This window comes from Homarus americanus, unplaced genomic scaffold (genome assembly GCF_018991925.1).
Source record: "Homarus americanus isolate GMGI-L3 unplaced genomic scaffold, GMGI_Hamer_2.0 scaffold32583, whole genome shotgun sequence".
NCBI lineage: Eukaryota > Metazoa > Arthropoda > Malacostraca > Decapoda > Nephropidae > Homarus > Homarus americanus.
Window position 1 is genome coordinate 8,312,938 of NW_024713129.1, and position 16,138 is coordinate 8,329,075.

The 16,138-nt window shown below is 36.2% G+C and overlaps 1 protein-coding gene across 1 annotated transcript in view; it reads right to left on the reverse strand.

Annotated features, from left to right (window-relative positions):
• Positions 1 to 16,138, reverse strand: part of LOC121870017 (cystathionine beta-synthase-like) — a 147,524-nt gene that overhangs the window by 71,682 nt on the left and 59,704 nt on the right. Inside the window, 4 exon segments of the mRNA XM_042371745.1 lie at positions 3,038 to 3,169; positions 11,816 to 11,862; positions 11,865 to 11,909; positions 11,912 to 11,947. Of these exon segments, the coding sequence (XP_042227679.1) occupies positions 3,038 to 3,169; positions 11,816 to 11,862; positions 11,865 to 11,909; positions 11,912 to 11,947 (260 nt within the window).

The window sequence follows — 16,138 nt, forward strand, 5'->3', positions numbered from 1 at the left end:
AATTTGGGGGCGTCTTATGCACCCGGCGCCTTATAGAGATATACAGTAGTGATTCATGGCATCTCTTGTAAATAATCCAATATTATTTCCTAGCTGAATTGACTTTCTGGAGTTGCATCCAGTCAGGGCAGCTCCAGGAATATCAAAAAGAGGGGTGGGGTTGAAGAAGTTGTGGGTGGGGAAACATGACGAAGGTGGGGGGGGCTGCAAGCCCCAAAATTGTTGTTCTTTAGATCTGACCAATATCATGGGCATTTGAGGCCATTTGAAGCCATGTGCACTTGATATTAGGAGATATTTTGATGTCAAAAGTAAATACTCTTTACTATACAGTACAAAAATGCCTAAGTACAATACTGCATTAAGAAAAAAGTATTGAATTTTCTCGTGAAAGGGGGTGGGAGTGCAGGGACTCAGGACACCCCCTCTGGTCCCCTGCCATCTATCATGTTGGAAATGCAAAATGGTAAATGGTCACTTCCTAAGAAACGTCATTAATTTCCCCAATCAAGTCTAAGTATAGGGCCCCATTGACTGTAGGCAAGTCTATAAATGAGGGAGTGCCATTTCAGTCATTCATTCAAGTCACACTATCATTCTGTAGAAAATGTGTAATGTAAAATTAAATAAGCTACATGTGTGGTGGTGAGCATTGAAGTCCACAGCGAAGGGCCTTTGCACAAATATGGCTCATATGGGACTTACGTACATGTTGCTGCCTGTAGGAGCAATTTAACACAATTTCTACTCTTGAGACCATCACTTCGTCCACATAGTGTGTGATGCCTCTTCCATCATCTCTTCTGCATTCTTGTAGCTCAGCTTTTAAAGTGTCACAATATTGCAGAGCTCATCTTCTTTCTACCAGACCTTGCATTTCCAATCAGAAGCACTCCCTCTTTTATTCATCAACACAGGCACAGCACAGACAAATTGCAGTGTTCTTGCAGTTCTCTGCACTGTGTCTATATTCCTGACACTTGTGCAACATATGGGGTAGGGAATGTGGGGTCGGACAATAACCCTCTCAAATTCCAACTTCACATGCTCAGGCAGATCAGTTTTCCCAAATGTCAACGTCACAGTCCATGTCATTAGAGTGGTCCCTCTCGGTTAAAACGCCTCGGTTAATGAAATTTGGTGAACGAATCACCTTCCATAAGAATCTTCATTTCAGGTTAACGAACAAAAATTGGTTTCACGAAATTCTTACTAAAAATGTCAACATGTTTGGCTTGCTCACCAGCTGGAAGATAAGTCCGCCAATACAGTATTCGGTTCTAGGGCACATATTCGTTTCCATTGGAGTAAATATCAAGAAGGTTGTGTTATTCAATATTTTTCCAAGTTTTATATTAAAATTATTAGTCATTTTAACACCTATTTAACATAATTACAGTACAGGGAACTAGTTTTGGGTTGCGCTCATCAGCCACTTCACTCACCCACCAAGGCTCAGTTTGTGTTTCTGTTCGTTGGAAGAAACATCTTGCTTGGGGTCTCTTGAGCACAGAGTATTTTATGTTTTACAGTATAATTATTGGTCATTCTGAAATTAATTTAACATATTGACAATATATAGCGCGGTGCAGTGCTGATTTAAAGAAAATAATCTTGAATTACACCTAGTGAACTTAAAATTTTATTGGTGAAATGACTGTATCATGCATGGTCCCCTGAAAGGTGATTTTCCTCCATCCCCCTTCCTTCTCTTCTCCTTCTCTTTCACCCCCACTTCTAATTCCCATCATCATCATCAACCAGACCTTCTACCACACCTCAAAGTAAGTGTACTTTGCTGCATTTTTTTACTTTGTATGTACTTTTCGGTGAGCTGGAACCAATTTTAATATCCCATTGAAACAATGGATTCGGTTAATGAAATTTTTGGTTAACAAACGACCTTCTGGAGGCTAATTGTGTTCGTTAACGAGGACCACTGTATTTGAAAACCATTGATTAATCTTGTAAAGAATCGAGCATCAACCATGTCTTGATCAGTCATGTACCCCATGATCTCATTTTCATCCATATGCCATTACATGTAATGAGAAATTTGGGACATATGCTGTTTCACCATAAGCATAATTGGCATAAATTTCTGACATACAGTCAACCCTCCTGCGCGGTCCCACATACCGCGTTTCCACGTTCTGCGGTACCCTGCAGAAACAGGAATGCTCATTCACGGTCGTGTCCCTTTACGCGGAGGCGGCTGGCGAAACGCGCCATTTTGGATCCAAACCTCCGCCATCTCTCGGCCATCCGCCATATTTGTGTAAGTAAGTGCGAGCAGGGTGCCCCACGGTGCAGTCATCAAAAACATTACTGAGTTCTTCACCCGCCACCCACCACAGCGGCCCAAGTCAGTGATAGTGATAATTATAGTGAGGATATGGACTTATATGGACTTTGAGGGGTTTGACAAAGAGGCCCTGCAAGCCTCTGTGGTGGATAGTGATACAATTGATACAAGTGATACAGGTGAGGGCCAATATCTGCCCTCTGCCTCGGAACCAACCCCCATCGTGTGCCCAGCCATCTTTCTACTAATGTAAGTGTTAAAAAACTAATATTATTGATATTTCTCTTTAATTATTAATTGTGTGCATACCATCATAAAGTTAAGATAATATCTTTACTACAACATAGTTGTGTCATCAAAGTGGGTTTGGGGATTAGGCCCGGTCTCTATTTCAATTAATCCCATATGTTATGTTCACTTTCTGCGTTTCTCACTTTCCTGGTACCCTGTGGGTTGAATTAACAGCGTAAAAGTGAGGGTTGACTGTATTTGACTAAGCTCAAGTTCGTTAGCTGGAGCTCACCATTTTGTAAATACTTACGTATTTTATACTATTATAAATTTTCTAAAAATGAAGCCACTCTATAGAACTTTAAAAAGAATGGAGATAATTATTGATGCATTTTAAGGAATCCCTCTCACAAATTTTCCGAGACTAAAGTATGATACTGAATATATTTAAAAATCTTCACAGCAATGAAACAGTTACTCAAACTTGGTAGTATATACTTACAGGACATTAGGGATGAAGTCATACCCAATCCCTTCAACTTCATATCCAGAGACCTCATTTTTGTTAAGCTCTTCAGGCAATGCTAATATCGAGCCTTCTGGGTCCACACCAACAACTTTACAGTCAGGAATCTATGGAAAACACACAACATTACCTTCAGGTGCTTGAAAAGAAGCAGTTTTTTCTAAAAAACAGTTTTTTGATATATAGCCCAGAGTGCGACATCTAGCTTTATACCTCGTATGTTAATGCCTAGCAAAACTTGCCAGGCCAACATACAGGCAATTAAAACATCTCATAATTATAATCGTAATATTAGGAGGACCGCTCACTACCTGGCATTTAATTGCAATTCTCAAAACCCCTTCCGCACCCTCCATCACAAAAAAACAAAAATAATAATAATCACAATAATAATAATACTGTAATAATAATAACAATAATAATACCTGTAATAATAACAATGTTATATAAATAATAATAAAGTAATAATAATAATAATGTAATTACAGTCTTAAGAATACAGTAAACCCTCGCAAACCCTGGCAAATTCCTATCGGTCTCTTTATCTCAATCATTATCTGGTGTTTACTCCCCGCTGCAAAATGGACCCAGTCTGCATCATCTGCTGGGCCAATCTGTAAGCGTTATGGTTGTTTTTCAACTCATATTTTTGCTTCGATAAACAGCATGCTCTTACAATTAGCAGTTTTAATTAGCAGTCAGATCAGTAACCTGGGACTTGGTCACAATTTTTGTGATGCCATATTGCAGCAGGGTCTACTATTAGACAACACATTGTGCTTCCAATATCTTCCCAGGCGTTAGTACCTCCCTGTTTGGTAGCTGCTTACTACCTACTAGTAGGTAACTTCGACACAATATTGTTTATTTGTTATGTATTAACTGGTAAAGATATGTTACTGTAATAATTTGTAGCCTTCATATACAGTAGTACCCGCTTACGCGGTCAATAAAACCCACAGGGTACTGTGTTAAGTGAAAACAGCTAAGTGAACAACAGAACATATGGGATTAATTCCAATAGAAACTGGCCCATCCCCAAACTCCACTTTTTCCAACACAATACCTATGTTCTAGTAAAATAACATCTTAATTTCATGATGGTACATGCACACAATTAATACTTAAGAGAAATAGAAATACAGTGCGCAAGTTAATGTCCATTCAAATAATGGACTCAACTCCTCCCCTCTTCTCACACTACACTGCTGGCTCGTCCCTCTCTGAGAATTTTTGGAAACCACTAAATTTTAATAAATAATACCTCAAACTAAAGTTAGGATAATACAATTGACATTGCTGGATTCCTTGTAAACCAGGAATATTTTGAATCTAAATGTCATATATTTTGCACAAAAGATAACATATTTACTCAGAGTAAACATTACATCTAAAATTTGTATGTCTAATGCAAAATCTATGATGTTTATATTCAAAATGATCATCAAATTATAAAATTCCAGCAATGTAAATTATATTCTGACCGGTAATTTGTATGAATTTTATGAGCTAAAACAAATATCTTCAGTTAATAAAAAAAAATATATTCTTCACAGGGTAACAGATGGTCGGTTCGGTCCTCCCTCCCCACCCCCACCAACCGTCCCACCAGATGTGTGGGAAAACCAGAATATTTACCTTTTAGTAATAAATAATACCTCAAACTAAAGTTAGGATAATATAATTGACATTGCTGGATTCCTGTAAGCCCAGGAAATACAAATGTCATATATTTTGCACAAAAATAACATATTTACTCAGAGTAAACATTACATCTAAAATTTGTATGTCTAATGCAAAATCTATGATGTTTATATTCAAAATGATCATCAAATTATAAGAATTCCAGCAATGTAAATTATATTCTGACCGGGTAATTTGTATGAATTTTATGAGCTAAAACAAATATCTTCAGTTAATAAAAAAAAATATATTCTTCACAGGGTAACAGATGGTCGGTCGGTTCCTCCTCCCCCCACCCCACCAACCGTCCCACCAGATGTGTGGGAAAACCAGAATATTTACCTTTTTAGTAATAAATAATACCTCAAACTAAAGTTAGGATAATATAATTGACATTGCTGGATTCCTTGTAAGCCCAGGAAATACAAATGTATATATTTTGCACAAAAATAACATATTTACTCAGAGTAAACATTACATCTAAAATTTGTATGTCTAATGCAAAATCTATGATGTTTATATTCAAAATGATCATCAAATTATAAGAATTCAGCAATGTAAATTATATTCTGACCAGGTAATTTGTATGAATTTTATGAGCTAAAACAAATATCTTCAGTTAATAAAAAAAATATTCTTCACAGGGAACAGATGGCGGTCGGTCCTCCCTCCCCCACCAACTGTCCCACCAGATGTGTGGGAAAACCAGAATATTTACCTTTTAGTAATAAATAATACCTCAAACTAAAGTTAGGATAATATAATTGACATTGCTGGATTCCTTGTAAGCTCAGGAATATTTAATACAAATGTCATATATTTTGCACAAAAATAACATATTTACTCAGAGTAAACATTATATCTAAAATTTGTATGTCTAATGCAAAATCTATGATGTTTATATTCAAATGATCATCACATTGTAATTCCAGCAATGTAAATTATATTCTGGCTGGGTAATTTGGTGAATTTTGAGCTAAACAGGCAGTCAGGCAGGTGGCGGGGCGAACTAAAATAGCTCTCGAGATGACACTCACAGATACGTGGAAAAAACCCGCTATGAAAGTTCAGCTTGGCGAGGCACTCACAGATACGGTAAAACGGGCTAAGTGAAACCTCGTAAGCGGGTAATACTGTACAATACAATATTTATTTTATAATGTATCTGTACTGAAAGAATAAATAAAAATGGGAAAAACTTGGTAATGGCGGCTAAGCTTACCCACCACCCTCCCAGCAGAGAGAGGTTTGGGGAAAAGATTATTTTCTGATTTGGCTGTGATGTAATTTTGATGTCAAATTATAATTTTTTTTTTTTTTATCCTCTACCACTTTGCTCAGCCTGCTGCCCAGATATACCGTAATATCTCGGCCTATAAGGCGGGGTATAAGACGGCCCCAAATTTCCATTTAAAAAGTAGCTTTTGAGCTCTATTCGCTGTATAAGACCAGTACCCCAAATGTGACACTACCCACTGGCCAGTAGTCCTCTACCAACCATCCTTGGTTTTTTAAAATAAGGCCAATTCACTTCAAGTAATGTCATCAAATGTTACCGCTGGTGTAGTGTAAACACTAGTGACGCCACTGAAGCGTCGCTATTTACCGGTAACTGAACTAATGTCGTGTCGAGTAAAATTTTTCCATTTACTTGAAATGGAGTACCGATTTATTTGTTTATTTATTTATTTATAATATACTGTAACATATTAAACACACTGCAAGTATTTTCTTTAATTTATATGCTTGCTTCACACGAGATTTATCGGTGTGGGACTGTGTTCCACTGTTTACCGTGCTTTTTTTTAGTAAGTTCTTTTATATTTTTTACTAAAAGTGTTATTTTATGTGGATAAAAATGTTACAATGGACTTAAACTATAAAAAATCAACTGAGCATGCTTGAAAACATACACTACACTACATCCTTGACCACCGAAGGGTCAAGATTTGGCGCCCTCTCAGCAGCCAGGTCAACTGTTAGTTGGCCCATACCAACCCCCCCCTGAACCACTTCTCCCACCGGAATATCAACAATTCTCGCCAGAAGTTACAATTTCATTTAGGAAAGGAATGGAACCAGTGTTAAACAGAGGAACATACGTGAACAGTGCTTAAGTCAGTGAGAACAACTCAACAGTAACAGTCGTACTAAGTTAACCTTTCACAGTGAGGTCCCAGGTACCCAGTGATAACGCCCGTGAGACCAAACAACCAGTGATGTGTTAATCCGCTTCACGGATAGGAAGGCCTGGGGCCACACCTCACTCATATAACACCATCTGTGAGGGAATTACTACACCACGCCAGGTCCTCATAACACCATCTGTGAGGGAATTACTACACCACGTGATGCCCTCATAACACCATCTGTGAGGGAATTACTACACACGTGAGGTCCCTCATAACACCATCTGTGAGGGAATTACTACACCACGGAGGGCCCCTCATAACACCATCTGTGAGGAAGTACTACACGGAGGCCCCTCATAACACCATCTCTGAGGGAATTACTACACCACATAGGTCCCTCCTACACCATCTGGGAGAGCTACTACACTACGTGTTTGCTGTTCAACACCTACATTAATCTGAATGTTCACTGTATGTCTTTGCCTATCTCTAATGAAGGCTTTTGTTAAACCACCAATGTATGTAATAAGTCATTTATGTCCAATGTATATTTTCAGCTTCGGCTGCAGAACTTTTCAATAAACCGTTATTATTATTATTATTATTACATATCGACACCAAGATCACCCAGATTGACCAACTACATCAATTTCTATAAGAAAAATCAACTTTTGAAGGTCAATATGGCGGTCATCTTGAAAAATGGTCGCCATCTTGATTTTTAAATGGTCAATCAGGCAGACTTGACTAGTAACCATTAGAGAATTACCATGCCAAATTTGGTGCTTGTACCACCATTTCATGATTCTTTGAAAATTGCATTTAGCTGCCCCACTAATGTCACCACTCCCATCTCAACATGACACTCATATACTGAAATATTGTATTTCATACTACATATGATTTTACAAAATAAATGTCCACGTCTGGTTAAATAACTCTTGTAGATATAATACCAGTTGAATAAACGAAACTAAAAACTGGAGATTGTAATTACAGTGAAGCCTTGACAACTCCATTATGAAGTTAGGGATTAGATGACACCAAATTCAATCACCTTAATGCACTTTAAGAGAGAGGAGTCACGTGCCAGGGCTTAATATTATCCTGGACCCTAGAGGTTGATGACGTATTCAGTGTCAGGGCAGAAATACATCGATGTACACAGCACCTGATCCCAATCAACTTCAGTATAGGTGTTAATAATGTAGAGGTGACCAGGTGTGTTGGACGTTGGTAGTGTTGGATGGTGATGCAGGAGAGGTAGTGTGTTGAGGGTGGTGTGTGGTTATGACTCACTCCCACAACCCCCACACCACTCACACATCCTCACAACTGTACACAAAACCCCCACACTACTCTTACAGCATCCAGACACCACTCACAAACCCCCACACCACACATCCTCACAACTGTACCACACAAAGCCCCCACACTACTCATACAGCATCCTCACAACACTACCACAACCCCCACACCACTCACACATCCTCACAATTGTACCACAAAGCCCCCACACTACTCATACAGAATCCTCACAACACTACCACAACCCCCACACCACCACACATCCTCACAACACTACCACAACCCCCACACCACCACACATCCTCACAACACTACCACAACCCCCACACCACTTGCACATCCTCAACACTACCACAATCCCCCACACCAATACACATCCTCACAACACTACCACAACCTCCCACACCACTCACACATCCTCACAACACTACCACAACCCCACACCAATTACACATCCTCACAACACTACCACAACCTCCCACACCAACACACATCCTCACAACACTACCACAACCTCCCACACCACTCACACATCCTCACAACCCTACCATAATAAAATTAATTATTTCTAGTGTGGTCGACTTCCACACAAAGACAGGCTATAAATAGCGGTCTTATCTCAACCTCCTTCCTTCCCTCCATCCCTCTGTTCTCAGAGAGGTCTGAGTGAATAATTCTTTTGTTTGTTTATTTTCATTGTTTGTCTAATTTATCATGTTGTATCAAAGTAATATACTGTAACTTAAAGTTTTAGGCAGCTACCAAACAGGGAGATTCTACTGTCTGGGAAGATATTGAAGCATAATGTACAGTATTGTCTAATGGTAGACCCTACTGCCATATGGCATCACAAAATTGTGACCAAGTTAGGTTGCTGATTTATCTTTGCTCTTCATTTACACACAATTGCAGAGTTTCAATTGTTTCTCTTCCTTTGACAACACAACATACAGTATTACCCCCGCCTTAAGCGGTCACTTAACACGTTTTATCATATAGCTGTGCCTCGCCAGAGACTGAACTTTCACTTAACACGGATTTTTCCACATATAAGCGTGAGTGTCCCGCTCGAGACGCTATTTTTAGATTTTGCCCCACCGCCACCCTGCCTGACTGCCTGTTTAGCTCATAAAATTCATACAAATTACTCGGCCAGAATATAATTTACATTGCTGGAATTCTTATAATTTGGTGATCATTTTGAATATAAACATCATATATTTTGCATTAAACATACAAATTTTTAGATAAAAATTTTCTCTAGGTAACTATGTTATCTTTTGTGCAAAATATATGACATTTATATTCAAAATATTCCTGGTCTTACAAGGAATCCAGCAATGTCAATTATATTATCCTAACTTTAATCTGAGGTATTATTTAATACTAAATGTTAAAACTCTGGAGGGAGGATTGGTGGGGGTGGGGGAGGTTGGGACTGACCGCTGTTGGAAGAGGGGGAGGCAAGGTGGGGTACTTGATTGACAGATAGTGTCATGAAGATTATTTTTTTTTATTAACTGAAGATATTTGTTTTAGCTCATAAAATTCATACAAATTACCCGGTCAGAATATAATTTACATTGCTGGAATTCTTATAATTTGGTGATCATTTTGAATATAAACATCATATATTTTGCATTAAACATACAATTTTAGATAAAATTTTTTCTAGGTAACTATGTTATCTTTGCAAAATATATGACATTTATTCAAAATATTCCTGGTCTTACAAGGAATCCAGCAATGTCAATTGTATTATCTAACTTTAGTTTGAGGTATTATTTATTAAAATTTAGTGGTTTTCCCTGCCAGTGTAGTGTGAGAGGGAGAGTTGTCCATTATTTGAATGGACATTAACTTGGCGACTGTATTTCTATTTCTCTAAGTATTAATTGTGTGCATGTACCATCATAAAATTAAGATGTTATTTTTACTACAACATAGGTATGTGCCTTCAAAAAGTGGAGTTTGGGGTCGGGCCGGTTTCTATTGGAATTAATCCCATATGTTCTGTTGTTCACTTATCTGATTTCACTTAACGCCGACCCTCTGGGTTCAATTGACCGTTAAGTGGGTACAACGTACATACAATATAATGTTTTCACCTTTGATTTTTTCCATTTATTTATGGTTGGTTATTTAAAATAATGCCAATTCACTTCAAGTATTGGCATCAAATTTCTCACTGTGATACTAGTGACTCATCTTGCGGCAGTTATTTAATTGGAACTAATGTTGGTGTGAGTAAAATATTTCCATTTACTTGAAATAGATTTGCCAATTTATTTGTTTATTTATTTATATATAATATACTGTAATACATTAAACACACTGCAAGTATTTTCTTTAATTTATATACTTGTTTTGGTGAAAATGGGAGGCGACCATTATAACTGGTAGGTGATCATTATGACCAAACTCGAATCCATGACGTGACTGTTCATCATTTATATCCTAAATTTACCACTGTCGGTAGTTTCAAGAATTAACGCAGTCATTTACTGAATATTCTTTGTAAAAATAAATTTTAAATTAATTATTTATAGGAGATAAGTATTATGATCAGTAAATATACATATATGCATTACTGACCGCCTCCTCAACACAAGGACGGCAAAAATAGCCACAGGCGATCATAGTCAAGGTCACTTTCCCTGGTAGGACTTTGTGAGTGGTTTACCATGTTTCCATCACCACTCTTGACACGCAATATTTAAGAAGTAAAATTTTTATACTTGGTGCTTAAGACGACCCCCAACTTTGGGCAGATTTTTTTAATGTTCAAATTCGTCTTATAAGCCGAGATATACGTACTCGCCTTCCACAAACATTATACCCTACACTTATTTCTTCTTATTTTTATCTTTATAGTACTTGTACGGTATTTACATATGTATTTATTCATATGACAAATTCTGTGGTTACTTCCATATAACACTTTACAATAAATAACAATAATCTCATTTTTTTTTTTTTTTTTTTTTATTGGGCACTCCCCACATCCTTGTGTAAGGTGAAGCGAGATAGCGTTAATACCAACAGGGAAGCATGCTAAGTTCATGCTTGCCTTTATGTCTCATGAGTTAAGTAGAAGCCTGAAGTCAAGGTAGAAGCTGAAGAGTCAGTGGTTTATGTGTCATCAAGTTGAAGCTTCCAACAACCCCTGAACACGAATTCAAGAACTTCGACTTACAACAGGTACCTACTTTACTGCTAGGTGAACAGGGACTAATGGGGGCTCGAAGTAAGTCCAAACAACTTCCACCGCCCGGAATCGAACCTGTGACATCTCTGGGCTATGAGGCAAGAACGGTATCAGATCTACCACCGTCCCCTCCAATAATCTCAATGACAACAGTTGTTGACACAGACTTATGTCTGATTTCAACCCAGAGTTCTGTTTCATATTCTTTTATTGGTGATGAATAGTAGTGTTTTAATAACCTTGTTATACACTTGAAGATCTTAGTTGTTGAAGCACAGAAATAACATAACAGCAACTGATTTTTCTTCAAACAGTTCAGATAAGCAGTGTTATCTCTAACCCCAATAGATTCGCTTTTTGGGGGAGATTGCGTTCGCCCCAAATAGTCCAGTTTATCGAGGTTCTACTGTAATATGACTCACCCGTTCCTTCAGCTTTCTTGCAATTCCAGTTATGGTTCCCTGTGTGCTCCTGCCACCAGCATGTCAACATTACCACCAGTTTGTTGCAGGATCCAGCAGTGCCTTCATAGTGAGACATTGGTTCTGGATTTTGTACTGTTGTAAAGAAGAAAATGTAAGGAGTGAATTAATCAACAAATGAGTCTAAACAGAACTGCATAACTCCGACATACATAAATTTTATAATTACTTCATAAATAATTTTAACTCAATCAAAACTCCATAATTCATGATTAATACTGTATAACTTCAGATATCTGGCACTTAACCTTCAGGAACTCTCAGCAACCGGTATTTTTTGGTGGGGTCAATTTCAGTCAGTAACGTCTGATCACATTTAAACATCAAGAAATTGGTTTGAATTTGGTGCCATTTCACCCATGTCAAATGGGAAGTTTTATAAGCAAATATTTGGCATGAGCATGGGTAATTGTCCTTCTGCTCCTTTGCCTCGTATTTATATGATTTTTTTAGGCTAGACTACTAACCAATAAAAAGGAAATTTTGTTCCTCAATGGTATAGATATGTAGATGATGTTCTTTGTCTTGGCCTAGAAACAGTGACGACTGAAATTTTTAGACAAGCTTAATGATCTTGTCCCAAGTATTACATTCAAAATTGAAAGAGAAATAAATGGATCCCTTCCATTTCTGATATGCTTATCATGAGAAATGGCCAAAACTACAAATTTAAGGTATACAGAAAGCCCACACAGGTAGACAGTTTCATTCACTTTCTATCGAATCACCTGAGTCTACCAAAATGTCAGTTTTTCTGCTATGTTCTTAAGATGTCTGGCGATTTGTGACTCTGAATTTATTGACAATGAATTGAAACACATTTATTCCATTGCACAAAAACTTGATACCCTTCATTGTTTGTTGATCGTTGTTTTAAAAGGGCTAAAAATCCTTTCATTCTACTCAAACCAGGCAAAATCCTATACTTAAGAATATTTTGACTTCCTATCGCAATGAATTTGTCCAGTTAGTTCAATCCCTTAAATTATTAAATATTTATATTCTTTTTAAGTATGACTCAACCATTACCAATATATTAATCAAGAACAGCCCAACTTTTGAATGCAAATAGAAGTGTTTATTTTATTCCATGTAGCAAATGTAATGGAAATTATGTAGGGCAGACTGGGAAAGCATTGCAGCTCAGAATCAAACAGCACAAGTACAATATCAGAACAGCATCTGAAAGCAGTGCACTGTTCGTTCATGTTAGAATAATAATCATCCCATTGCTTGGGAAAAAGCTTGGAATTATTCAAATCATCTTGCGCCTGAAAGACTTCTGGTTGAAGGTTTGATCAAGAATTAAAATCAATAAACCTTAGTGATGGTCAGTACAAAACTGATAATATGTTACATAAATTTATTTGTCAGTGGCCCAAGGTTAAAAATGCTTTGAAAACCTTGAGCTAGATGTAGGATAGTTATTTAGTGGGTCCCATATTTTTACCTGACTTAACTTGACTAGTCACGCCGCCTCTCTTAAGCTCCTCTGGTGAGTGTTGGTGCGGATTAATGGATGTCATGATTTTGACCTGACCTCATGTTTAATAAGGTCACCCTGTATATTTAAGCCCTCTGTCCATGTAATCCAGTTGCCTCTGAAGATGTCTTGAATAAGACTAAAGCTAAGGTGCCCGTTGTTTCCTTTCCCCGTGATTTTATCAAGATTTATCTTATCCACGTTTTCATTGTTGATCTACATGAAATATATATATATATATATATATATATATATATATATATATATATATATATATATATATATATATATATATATATATATATATATATATATATATATATATATATATATATATATATATATATATATTTTATTATATATATATATATATATATATATATATATATATATATATATATATATATATATATATGTAGAATTTCACTTAACGCGTCAATTGAACCCAGAGGGTCCTAAGTGAATAACAGAACATATGGGATTAATTCCAATAGAAACCGCCCGAATTCAAACTCCACTTTTTGAAGGCACATACCTATGTTGTAGTAAAAATAACATCTTAATTTATGATGGTACATGCACACAATTAATACTTAAGAGAAATAGAGAAATACAGTCGCTAAGTTAATGTCCATTCAAATAATGGACTCAACTCCCTCCCCTCTTCACACTCCTGGCTCTTCCCTTCAGAGAAATGTTGGGGGAAAACCACTAAATTTAATAAATAATACCTCAAACTAGTTAGATAATACAATTGACATTGCTGGATTCCTTGTAAGACCAGGAATATTTTGAATATAAATGTCATATATTTTGCACAAAGATAACATAGTTACCTAGAGAAAAATTTTTATCTAAAATTGTATGTTTAATGCAAAATATATGATGTTTATATTCAAATGATCACCAAATTATAAGAATTCCAGCAATGTAAATTATATTCTGACCGGTAATTTGTATGAATTTTATGAGCTCAAACAAATATTCAGTTAATAAAAAATAATTCAATTTACACTATCTGTCAATCAAAGTACTCCCACCTTGCCTCCCCCTTCCAACCGTGCGGTCAGTCCCAACCTCCCCCACCCCCCACCAATCCTCCCTTCCAGAGTTTTTAACATTTAGTATTAAATAATACCTCAGATTAAAGTTAGGATAATATAATTGACATTGCTGGATTCTTGAAGACTAGGAATATTTGAATATAAATGTCATATATTTTGCACAAAAAGATAACATAGTTACTCTAGAGAAAAATTTTTATCTAAAAATTGTATGTTTAATGCAAAATATATGATGTTTATATTCAAAATGATCACCAAATTATAAGAATTCCAGCAATGGAAATTATATTCTGACCGGTAATTTGTATGAATTTTATGAGCTAAAACAAATATCTACAGTTAATAAAAAAAATTCTTCACGGGTAACAGATGGTCGGTCGTCCTCTCCTCCCCCACCAATCGTCCCAAGGAGATGTGGATAACCACTAAATTTTAATAAATAATACCTCAAACTAAAGTTAGATAATATAATTGACATTGCTGATTCTTGTAAGACTAGGAATATTTTGAATATAAATGTCATATATTTTGCACAAAAGATAACATAGTTACCTAGAGAAAAATTTTTATCTAAAAATTGTATGTTTAATGAAAATATATGCTGTTTATATTCAAAATGATCACCAAATTATTAAGAATTCCAGCAATGTAAATTATATTCTGGCTGGTAATTTGTATGAATTTTATGAGCTAAAACAGGCAGTCAGGCGTGGCGTGGGAAATCTAAAATAGCTGCCTGAGCCGACACTCACCGCGTGATAGGAAAATCCGTGTTATGAAAGTTCAGATTTCGCAGGCAATCACAGAGTATGATAAAACGCTAAGTGAAACTGCTAGGCGCGGGTATATATGTGTGTGTGTGTATATATATATATATATATATATATATATATATATATATATATATATATATATATATATATATATATATATATATATATATATATATATATATATATATATATATATATATATATATATATATATATATATATATACAGAGTAATTTCCGCTTTTTAGCGATTCTCGCTACGTGCTTTACCTTTTACTGTAACCTGCCAGAACCCTAATTCCTACTTTACGCGTGCATCTACTCATATACGCGGGTTAAGTATATAATTTTTTTATTTAGCTCATAAAATTCATTCAAATTATTCCGGCCAGAATAATTTTACATTGCTGACTTACAATATGATCATCATTTTGAATATAATCATGGATTTTATTAGACATACAAATTTTAGATCTAATGTAAGAATTTGTTTACTACAGAGCAAATATGTTATCTTTGTGCAAAAATATATGACGGTATATTCAAAATATTCCTGGTCTTGCAAGGAATCCAGCAATGTCAATTATATTATCCTAACTTTAGTTTGAGGTATTATTTATTACTATACCTTAAAAATCTAGTGTTTTCCCCAATCATTTCTCAGAGAGGGAAGAGCCAGCAAGTGTGAGAGAAGAGGGGTAGGGAGTTGAGTCCATTATTTGAATGGACATTAACTTGAGACTGTATTTCTCTATTTCTCTTAAATATTAATTGTGTGTGTGTACCATCATAAAATTAAGATGTTATTTTTACTAGAACATAGGTACTGGCCGGAAAAAGTGGAGTTTGGGGTCGGCCCGGTCTCTATTTCAATTAATCCCATGTTATGTTGTTCACTTACGCGGGCTGCCGTGGGGTCAATTGACCGCAGAAATGAGGGTTCA